At 33.5% G+C, this 11,588-nt stretch overlaps 1 protein-coding gene across 1 annotated transcript in view; it reads left to right on the top strand.

The window, feature by feature from the left end:
* LOC108528529 (synaptotagmin-1-like) overlaps positions 1 to 11,588 on the top strand; it is a 167,183-nt gene that overhangs the window by 3,479 nt on the left and 152,116 nt on the right. Inside the window, 2 exon segments of the mRNA XM_017870371.1 lie at positions 2,231 to 2,398; positions 5,562 to 5,729. Of these exon segments, the coding sequence (XP_017725860.1) occupies positions 2,231 to 2,398; positions 5,562 to 5,729 (336 nt within the window).

Below are 11,588 nucleotides of genomic sequence, written 5' to 3'. Positions count from 1 at the left end.
TGATCAGCTTCATTATAGCCCTGGCTAGTTATTATATAATACGTTCTAGAAAACTACATTATTGGTTTACAGGTTCAGGTTTATAATTCTACCATTTTTACTTAATTACATATGACATTTGTGATCATTTCTATCACTTCTACTAAAATTTGAGCATCAAGATTTGGTTAGGAGCAAAACCTCTTATTGATATATTCTGGGAAAGATCAAGGACAACTTATATTGGTCTTAATGTATAACATATTTTCAAAAAAATTAATCTGACTTTCTATATGCATCCAATACTTTTCTCATCATTTATTGACCATTCATATTTTCCAGTGGAAATCAGGTGTCTCATCCTGGTTAGTCATAATTTTGAAGCTTTTAAGTTAGCTTTAATTATTAATACTGTAAGTATCATTTTATAAAGTAGTATTTTTAAGAAAATAATAACACTGAAAATATTTTTACTAAAATATAGTAAGCGTACATTTACTGTTCCCTTTCCAGCAAACATCAAATCTAAAAAGTTATTTCATTCTGAGAAACTGATGAGTTTTTAAAATATTATGCATTGATTTTTTTCCCAAATATTCTCAGCTAATTTGATTTATAAAGTGATTCCTAAGAGGCAGGAAGATAAAGTCTGAAAAACTTCATAAAGTTTGGATCAAATATATATGTTTGCTTACCAAAACTAAAAGACAACCCTAACGTATTTTAATTAAGACACTTTCATGGTAGAGAAAAATGTGATATTTATCTCTTAGGCAGAAGGCAGAACAAGGTTGGAAAAAGTAACCTCATTCTTTATTAACAAAATATCCGAAAACTCTAAATCATAAATCGTCTAGCTTCTAAAGAGTTTAAGCCATCTCTCTCGTGTTTTTTTTCTGCTCAAAAGAAAATTGTGTATAAAAAGTGAGGATACAAATTTAGCAAACAAAGAGACAGACTGTTTGCTTTACTAATCATGTCTTTATAATCTGATGCCTATTTTAGCTATTTTTTGACCATCTGTCTGTGTTTTGTGTACCTACAATCTAGCATTCTTATTGCCACTGTCATATCATGATTCCACAAAAAAGATATTGAGGCATTAAAATGGAAACAACATAATCATTCAGGTTATTGGTCCATGTTAAAAATTGAGCCAACTAACCAAAATGCACTTCAGTACATGGCGGGTCACAATGAAAATGGCTATGCTTTTTTTTAAGGAGGTGAATTGCTGTTTTACTCTACTAGTTAAAAAGGCATGAACTCAAATTCTCAGACTGTGATGTAAAAACCTGTGGTGTTACTGCATTTACCAAATAGCATATACCTTGAATAACAATAAGAGTCTACTTTGTTTCCTGTATGGATCTAAATCAGTCTGTTGACGCAAAATTTCTAATGGCAGAGTATCTGTGATGGTCTACTCACACCTCTTTTTTCTTTGCAAAAATATTAACAATGCCATAATACTTTAATATTCATAATGAGGCTTAAGAATGCATCAGTAAGATAACAGACTTAAAGAAATGTAGATAGTTCTGTGGTGCTTGGAAAAAATAAGAAACATAGTTACTCAACATTAAAAAACCTCACCTCCAATCTCCCTTCCTCTCTCTGAAGCTGAAATTACATTTCTTTGACTCCATGTCCTATATTTAAACACAGAATCTCACAGATAATAATCATTCTACTGTAAGTTAAAATAAATGTAGCCAGCCCACAAGCGAAGGTCAAATATAATAGAAACTAGAGGATCTTATTTTTTATCTCAAAATGCTACCCAATTTCTAAGAAATTTCTACTCAGCTGATCTGAGGCTTTGATAAAGAATAAAAGCTTCCCACTTTATAATTACAAACTTGTGATTGCTTAACAATGTATTTTCACTTACAAATCACGCTCTGGAAAGAAAACAATGCACGAGGGTTTTTAGCAACTGGAAAGTTATTTGATTACAACTCTTTTGCAAAAATGAACTCCATATTTAACTGCAATCAGCAACCTTTTAAAAGCCTCCTTTGTGCTTAAAACCAGGCTTCCCAGAGCCTGCATCTGTCATAATTGGGTTTCCGAAGTCTACATAGCTCACTTCATTTGCCTTCTGTATTCAGATTCATAAGAGAATAAGAGTTTATTAAAACGAAATAGGAAGAGGTAGAAATCCCAATATGCAGCATTGTGAACAAATTGATCTTTTCCAAAACGTCCACTAATATTTATGTTTGCTGTATCCTCTCATTTATTTCAGCTGCTAGTAGGGATCATTCAGGCTGCCGAACTGCCCGCCTTGGACATGGGGGGCACATCTGATCCTTATGTGAAAGTGTTTCTGCTACCTGATAAGAAGAAGAAATTTGAGACGAAAGTCCACCGAAAAACCCTTAATCCTGTCTTCAATGAGCAATTTACTTTCAAGGTATTTTGTAATATTTATTTATAACCTTTCCTTTGTTGTTTTAGTTAAAAGACTGATCTCATCCTGTCACATACACATGAACATGCACATGAATGCTTGTTCAGGGACTCACATTAATTCCAGTGAGAACATGCAAAATTCTTATCTTCACTACAGTCAAGATGCAATATTGCCTTTCAGTGTGTTCAGAGTATGATTCAGTTCAGTCATTTCGGAATGGAATTGACTAGAACATGACTAGGATGTCACAGTCACATCTAAAAAGTGAGATCCCTACCTAACATAAAGCCAAAAGAATGAAATCATTATTTTTCTAAATTTCAAAGTTCGTGAAAATAGGTACATCTGTTGCAATCCCAATTAAGGATTGCAACTATATCCCAATGCTTAGATTAAGGATTAAGCTATATCCCAATGCTTAGATGGTACAAATAGACATGACTCTTATAACAAAATTCTGTGTGTAGAAGGGCAGTTTGAGCACGTTAAAGTCATTCTTCTTAACTAATCAATAAAAGGAATATGAACACACTGTTTTATTGCATTTCTAGCCTTTTTCCTTTACTCTAGGTTCTGCCCTGATGTTTTTCATCTTGTTGAGGCACCTCAGTTGACAAACAATAACAGAGATTCCAGCCATATAATATCTCATCAGGAAAACATGCCCTGCAGGTCTCCAGGATCTTTGTGGATCTTGGCTTGAAATCATTCATAAAAACAATTCTTTTGGTGGATATCTTTAACATGTGAAAAAAAACTTTCTAATGCATTACTCAGAACAATATGTTTGTGAAAAATGACATGTCTGTGAATATGCCAGCGGGCTAATTCAAAATCACCACGTCCATCAGCCAGGCTTAGCATGTGCCTTGTGTTAGCAAACATTCTGGGATGAAATAAATTGAAAATGAGGGCATGAGTCATTTTCTCAAACCTTGTTTTCAATTATGTAAAGGGGAAGTGTCTTTCTATTCACTCTAAAATTTCTGAGTTTTCAAGACAAAGGTCCCTCATGGATTGTCAGTAATCTTATTTAAAATCTGGTTTTTCTGTACCTAGACAGTGAATTTAAAGTAGCAGTAAAGACATTCTGGAAACACTCAGCTCAGGAAGAGTATTTGCTCATGAAGCTTAATCACTATAGTCAACATACCACAAAACATAAAGTGGAAATAAAATTTTAAAAATATTGTAATAGTAATCACAGTTGTTTTATTCATCTATTTATTAACCTTAACTTAGGTCAGCAGTTTCTGACCAAAACTTAGTGAGGAAATTCTTAAATTATATGAGCTAATGTATTGGGGCTTTGTTTTGTATTGCATTGCCTACATTATTATTTCTTTTAAAAAAATGCTAATAATTTTATTAGTAATTTCTATAAAACCAAGTGTAATTATTGAAATTTTGAATTCTCTATACATTTTATCAAGTTTCATTTTATTTCAGACAGGTTGATCAAACTGCACATAATCCACAGTATAATATATTCTGCTATATTTAAAATACTTCAATTTTCTAGAGAGCTAGTTAGACATTGTAGATTACTCATCTTGAAATGCCAAGAGGCAATATGATATAGGAATGGAAGTATAAAAGACTTTAAAGAGGACTGGCTTTACAATGGATTTAAACACTTAACAGGAACTCAACATGCCTGAAACTAAATTCATCTTCTTTTCCTCCAAACAGTTATCTGAAGGAGCTAGTAATCATTCGAACAATAAATATTTTCAAGGGCTTCTTCTGCGCTAGGTGTTTTACATATATTCATTCATCCCCAAAACAGCCCCATGAAGCAGCCATTATTACAGTATTATCACAATTTAATAGATGAATAAACTGATGTTTAATCACGTGCCCCAGGCCCTTTAGTTGGAAAGTCCAAATCTGGTACAAGGTCTGTCTGACCCCAAGCCCAGAGTTTTGACTGTTGGCTCTTTGAGTACAATCATTAGAAAGTCTAGAGAGATTTTAGATATACAATAAAATTTTCAAGGGTTTATCCCTACTCTAAAATATTTTGTTTGTTTCTTTGAGAGTCAGCCCTTTGGAAGGGTTTATTTTCCATTCCTTCTAAAAAAAAGTATGATGCTTACTTTTTAACCATAACATCTTAATAAAATAATCAGATTCCAAACAGATGATACATAAATGACAGAAAAGAAAAACTCTTCGGAAAACTAAAATTTCTTCTATGTAGATGGCCTAATATTCTTCCTTTTCTTCCCTCCTTAATATACAGAGTTAATTGAGAAATGTTTGCTGAAGCATAAGACAACCATTTACACTGATAAAATAATAGGAAGTGTATGAAAATTGATCAAACCTTTAAGACAAGTCTAAACAATTTCTTAATTAGGTATTTCTACCCAGTTACTGAAGTGTAGCTTACTTGGATTGCACTGCTTTCACTGAATATTAAAAATGTCACTAATAAACATCCCAACCCATAGCATCTGTCCCAGATATATTTGAACAGCTGGAGAATTCATCAGTTCTTGGCCTTTTGCCACCACTCATCCTAAAACATGTCATACCCAAGAATTAACTTCAAAACCCATATTATAATGCACCTCTGATATTCAAAACATCAATTTCCTAGTCAGTTCTTGTCAATCAACAAATTATTTTAGGGAGTAGGTGAGGCACTTGTGAATATCATTTCAATCCTTTCAGACTCCTTGCATAGTCTTTAATAAATCATTGCTCCATTGAACTGTGGCATTTAAATGCCTTGCAAGAGTTAATGGAACATTTGAAAAAAGTTATTTGCCCCTCAGTAAGTTACACCCTGACAATATAACTTATAACAACAATAACAACACAATATTCTACAAGAAAAACTTATTTATAGTCAGATGCAATTGGCTTGTTTATTCTTTTACTAATCTTAAGGATTTATAGCATGACTAATAGCAGGATCCATTATTAATAATGCTAACAGCTTCTAGAACTTTGAGATAAAGCAATAAATCACTAAAAATTCCCATTTTCTCTCAAGTAATTTTAGCCTCAAGCAGTTTGTCAAAAGTCTGAATTTAAAAAATAACCAAAAACAAAATTATATCCCTGTTCTGTTTATGCAACATAAATATTAAATTAAGCACCATGAACAAGTAACATGTTTTAAGTATTTTTATCCTCCTCGCTTTTTATTTAGGTGCCATACTCGGAATTGGGTGGCAAAACCCTGGTGATGGCTGTGTATGATTTTGATCGTTTCTCTAAGCATGACATCATTGGAGAATTTAAAGTCCCTATGAACACAGTGGATTTTGGCCATGTAACTGAGGAATGGCGTGACCTGCAAAGTGCTGAGAAGGAAGAGGTAAGGCAATTATTAGCATTTCTAACATCACAAGCTGTACTCGCCAGTTGCTGCTCATATAATAACTTACTGAGAAATACTCTTTACAAAGGGGGCTGTAGGCCTCTAGCTGTTGATAGCTGGTAAAGTAGGGCCAAGGGCATTGCACCACTTTGTTAAAAAGTGTACAGGTCTTCTGGGTGTTATTTGAAAGGAGAGAGAGAAATTTGTATACTGAATCTAGAAACAGCATCCCTGGACACAAACAAATGCACATGCACACAGGAACTCTTTCTAAGAGATTACAAGAGGCCACACACGCTCATACACTACTGCTTTAAAAGGACAATGAAAAATTATTTTATTTCTCATATTTTTCCACAATCATTTTGTGTTTTCTGCATAGGTTATGTAGCCATTACACAGAAATAAAATGGTACTTTTTCCTTGATTGTTTCTTCATATCACAGACAGTTCATTGTTTCTCCTAAAGATATGAGAGCATAATTGGTGAAACATCAAATAAAATTCACAAAGCCTGATATTAAATCCATTTTTTAAATGACTCACATTTTATGCTACTCCTCACATTGTTTATCCCCAGTTTTAATAGTTTAGCCCAGTATTTTCCATGACTTAAAAGGGAAGTTCAATATGTTTAGTGCATTTAAGCTTCATAATAATCAATTGTATCTGATTATGCAATGCCTGCCTGGCACCAGCATTTTTCTCTGCAAACATTTCAGTGGACCAATACTAGAAAAGCAGACAACCCGTAGCTTCTCCAAATTCCTAAAACAACTCCTTTCCCAGTCACTCTTTAGTTCCTGACATACGGCTGTAATTACTCAAGGGATGGCTGACCGCTCAGTCATTTTGGATCTCCAGGTCCCCAGGATTCCCTGGCCTCTTGGGGTCCCCAGGGAGATCACGGAGAGAGTCAGACCTTCAGAGAAACTCAGTCAAGTCCATCACCTGGGAATCCTCTCAGCCTAAGGTCTTCTGTGACCAATCTGAAGCTATGAACTTTATACCCCCTATATGATGAAATGAGGTTTTAGAACAGGCCTATTAATTCCCATGATGAAACTGAAGTTTTCACTCTAAAATTGCTATTTGCTATTTGATTTTACAAAATGAGTCAAAATACTTAAGTTAAGCTTTGCTTTTTTTGGGGAAAAAAGTATATATACTTATACTTTCCAAAAAGAAAGCAGAGCTTAAGTATTTTTGTATATAATAGTCATGTATACATAATACATATCTATAATAATACGGTATAGATAATTATAGATTAAATGCATCCCCATATCTAAGAATGTTGACTAACACTTTCAGACACTGAGAGACAGATTTAGCCCTACTGTGGATATTCAAGAATACCCAAGAAAATACTGAGTTTTAAAATCATATGATTTTATGGATAGTTCTTTCCCATAAGTCAACTAATAGTAATGTTACAGACATAATGAAAAAAATTCAATCATTCAATTACAGTGTTCATAATTATTTAACAAAGTAGTGAGACATTTCATTGAATATTTTATTGAAGTGTTTGACTTTGTATAAATTGTTTGGGGGGAAAGTAGGACCATAACAAATGTTTATTAACTGATTGGTTTTTATTAGTTTGCTGGTGTTTGGTTGGCTTGTTCGTTGAATATGAGAACATGAACCACTGGTACTTCACAATGCCCACCTGTGCAGGGTGCATGGCTCACATTTGTTACCTTCACCTGGATAATTATCGAGTGGTAATGACATCCAAGATCACACCCAATGGGTTTCTGAAAAATTGTGAATATTTTTTTTTTCTGAGTTAAGGGAATGTAGACCATTGAGTAAGTTTCTTCTTTCATAAATCTTTAAGTACGAGCAGAATTTGAAACCTAACACCAAGTTGACAGGTTTTGCTCTAGAATCTAGGGGGTTAGGTACACTGCCCATTCAGAATTTTAACCTAGAAAGTGGCCTAACATGATTTGCCCCTTATCTTACTTACCGATGAAATAGAATAGAATGTGAAGTACCCAGCATAGAGTCTGGCATATGTAAATGTTCACAAAGTGAGAGCTCTCTCGTACCTTTTTCTTGGTTAATTTTGTGTGTTCTCTTTCCCCATTTTGTGTGTTCATCTCCTCATTTGTTGTGTCCCTCTATTTTTATCTACTTCTCCATCCTTTTTCTCACCACTGCGCTTACTGAGTATCTGTAAGAGTAATTAATGGGAAATATTAATTTTATCATTACACTTGTAAAACTCTAGAGACTTTTCTCTTTGATTTCTACTCAGGAATAGAAATTTTTGGTTTTCAGTTGGACTATTTCTCTTTATCAAGATATAGGCTATAAAAACCTGTATAAGACAGATGTCTAGCTTACAAAGTATCTCTAGATGACTAGACCCAGTTAGAAACTTTTTCATAATAAAGGAAGTAAGATTCCAATTACATTTTATATATGAAGAATTATATATTCTCAATGATATGTGCTCTAACTTTGCATGCCACTGTCCATTAATTGCAGAAAATTATAATTGTGTGAATAAATTGAAGTCTGATTGACTTTAGTTTTATGATTTTAATGAAATTGTTTTTCCACTTTACATGAGCAATTTTGTTCATGATTTTAGTTTTGCTTTCATCTAACAGTGTTAAGCGTTATTTTTAATGTCATAATGAGATGAAAGATATCAAAGAAAGTGAGAAAAAAGAATTCAAGGAACAGCTTTGGAATCTAGAAACAGTACTGCTAATCATAGTAAGCTGTTCTGCCAGAGACTTGGATTTAAACAGGTTAAATCAGACCCACTGACAGCCAACTCTGTGATGTTAATTAAATGCAGTCAGGTTTTGTTGCCAGAAAGTTGACAACTATGTCATAAGATGATGAAGTAATTGTGTAGCTTAAAGGATTATGTGCTATTTTTTGTGACCAAATAATGTGCAAGCAATTTAGAAAGAAATGGGAATGAACATGGATAGTGTAAGAGCTCATTTGGAAGTGATTAGACCCATGTTTAAAAGGAAGTAATGTGGAAGAGATAAGCTGTACCAGGAAGAGCAACAACAAAAGCATGTGGTTCCCACTATTTGATTCTGTCCCCAGGTGGAAATATTACTGGTGAGGTTTCCATTTGGCTTGATCGTGTTCTGCAAATTTACACAATCAAAGCCACCTCACTGGTTTCCATTCACTTGCCAGTTTGTTTTTTTAACGATGCATGGTCGACTACTTTCTTCCTCCACTTCCCCACCTTCTAACAGATGAAGGTGGAATTTGACCTTGGAGACAGGTCAACCTTTCTCTTATTTTTGTTTCTTTAAAACAGAAATATGTATCCTCTGAGTTCCTAGAGATGGTTATATATAAAACTGTTGTTTCTTAATTTTTTTCTTTCTCAATATATGGCTCCAAATTCATCTTTGGTAATCAGTATATAATTCTTCAATGTGCAAAAGGCTACCAATATGTATAGTCCCAAGCTGTCTAAGTTGAATCTTCGAGATTTTCTTCTTTTTAATCTTTCAAAAAATAAGTATTTATGGTATACGCAAGTCAAACCTGAAACCAATCTTTATCCTTTTAGAATAATCTATTTAAAATTTTGACTTAATTATTTCAAACATTACAATCAACAGCTAGGACTCCATTTTCCCTTCTTATAGATTTCACTTATGTCCAATTTTAAAGTTGTCTCAGTTCTGTACGCCAGGATCAGATAGATCATCAAAGTATTTAAACCCTTTTATTTTAACATTTTATTCCATTTTAAAATTTATTTTATCTCCATGCCTTCTACTATATAGAGAGATATTTGTTATCTCGAAAACAGCATAAGAAATAGATAGCACCAGAAAAAAAAAAAAAACTAAGCCTTTTTTTAACATTCCACCCTGACATGCTGCAAGCCCTCATGACTTGAGCAGTTACTGTTTTATTGTTTTGTTTCCATTAGAGAATAAGTCTATCACCTCTGCTTTGTGTAAAATTTGGTAAAGAGTGATTTTTAAATGAGATTCGGTAATCTAGTGCAAATGGAAAAAAAATTGATTGCAGAATTAAAACGAGTAGGAACATAATTTAATTAGTATCCAAGCAGAAGGGAAGAGAAACTACTTTAATGCCTTAATGGAAAATCAATTTTGCAGGAAAATTTCACATTTTTAAGCCTAATTATAAAAACATTTACTTCACAGAAAAGTGTGTGAAGAATACATATTCAATCAAATGGCAACAGTTTTTTAACCTCCAATGGTCAATTCCTTGGGACTTCTTCGGAGTGAGTTAAAGTCATTATTCCTTATGGCATCTTTTATGCCCAAGGATCATGAAAGAAGTGATGCTGTTTCTAAGTACATTTAGCAATCAGATGGCAACTATGCTCTCCAAGAATCTCCACCCACCAATCAATGCCCTGATTGAAAATCCTTTTAAAAGGTTAATTGCTGGAATTTTAAACATGGATGCCAGTAAGAACCTTCCTGGTCATTCACAACCTGTCACATTTAAGAAATGCAACAAAAACATTAATTTGCATCCATAGCATTTCAGGAATTTATACTTGTTCTTCTTTACTTTTTCATTGTCTATCTTCCCCACTGGACTGAAACTCCATCCAGGCAGCAGCCATTTCTATGGTTCCTCGCCAAGGTTAATCACAGAGGCAAGAACACAGTAGGCGTGCAAAAATATTTTTGAATGAAGGAATGGAGATGTTTATTATACAGTAAGAAACGTTTCAAAACACGCTTTTTAAAGTCCGTGTTCATAGTCATTGTGTTCTTATTTTACAAACAGTGGTTAAAGTATTCTGAAAGCTGATGAGCAAAATGTCCTAGCTCTGAATGCTGAAAATAGTTTAGTGCCTCTTTGGGTTTTTTTGCTATGTTTCTTTAAAGACAGAGGCAGTACAGATGCTTAGCAAAATCAACCTTGTTACTGTTTTTGTTTCTGGTTTTGAAAATAATAGATTTTGTCTCAGTAACTTTTGTTTGTTAAAGGCTTATTCAGTGTCTGCCTCTCTGTAACCCTCTTTTTCATCCTGTTTCCATAATGCACACGGAGTTCATAGATTACCTTAATTTAACTTTTGTTTAAATTTAAGACTTAAAGCTATGGTGTAAGTCTCTGCCTACATCATGGAAATTGATCCAGAGGAAAATGTGAAAGAATTAGTTCTAGGGAGAACTCAAAGAATGCAAACAAAATCTAAGTTTGTCATGCCTAGAATATTTGTTGTTAATCAATTTTATAATATAGTAGATATCATTTCATAGTATTGAATTATTTTATAGTATATTAAAACTATAATATATATTAGTGTAACTAGTAGCTATGTGTCCATATCATGAGACTTGGAACATATTGATTTCCCTTTAAACTGCTACAGAAGTATAAATGTGTTTTATTTTTTATGGTATCTTGGGCCATAGCTGTGGTTTGAGTTTGAGTCTTCGGTTAGAATTTCTGTCACCAATTGTAATTGTATTCTTATGCATAATAAATGCTATCCACTTCATGATGTGGTTTCCAAGAACATGATAGGAAAAAGCAAATAACTTGGAATATCTCTCTAGTATGTAGGACTATAATTTGCTTGCCTTTCTGATTAAGAGGACTTTTCAGGCACAGGTAAAAGAAATCCAAATTCTCACTTCAGAGTTTCTAAATAAAATCCAATACTTTTATTTTAAATTCCCTAGAAAAGTAATATAAATTAGACTCTAATTTGAAGCAATAATTAAAGCGAGGAGAAACCCTGGACATTTTCAAAATGCACTTTGGCTGCCTTCCATTGTTCTCCCTCCCATTGTCATACTTTAGCCTACTGCACCTGCCTTCCTCGTCACAGTGAGAGCCACCCAAAGGTCTGGGCTG

The sequence above is a fragment of the Rhinopithecus bieti genome, unplaced genomic scaffold (genome assembly GCF_001698545.2).
Source record: "Rhinopithecus bieti isolate Rb0 unplaced genomic scaffold, ASM169854v2 scaffold_5153, whole genome shotgun sequence".
Taxonomy (NCBI): domain Eukaryota; kingdom Metazoa; phylum Chordata; class Mammalia; order Primates; family Cercopithecidae; genus Rhinopithecus; species Rhinopithecus bieti.
Note: the sequence above shows the minus strand (reverse complement) of the source record. Positions and strands in the feature narration are given on the sequence as shown.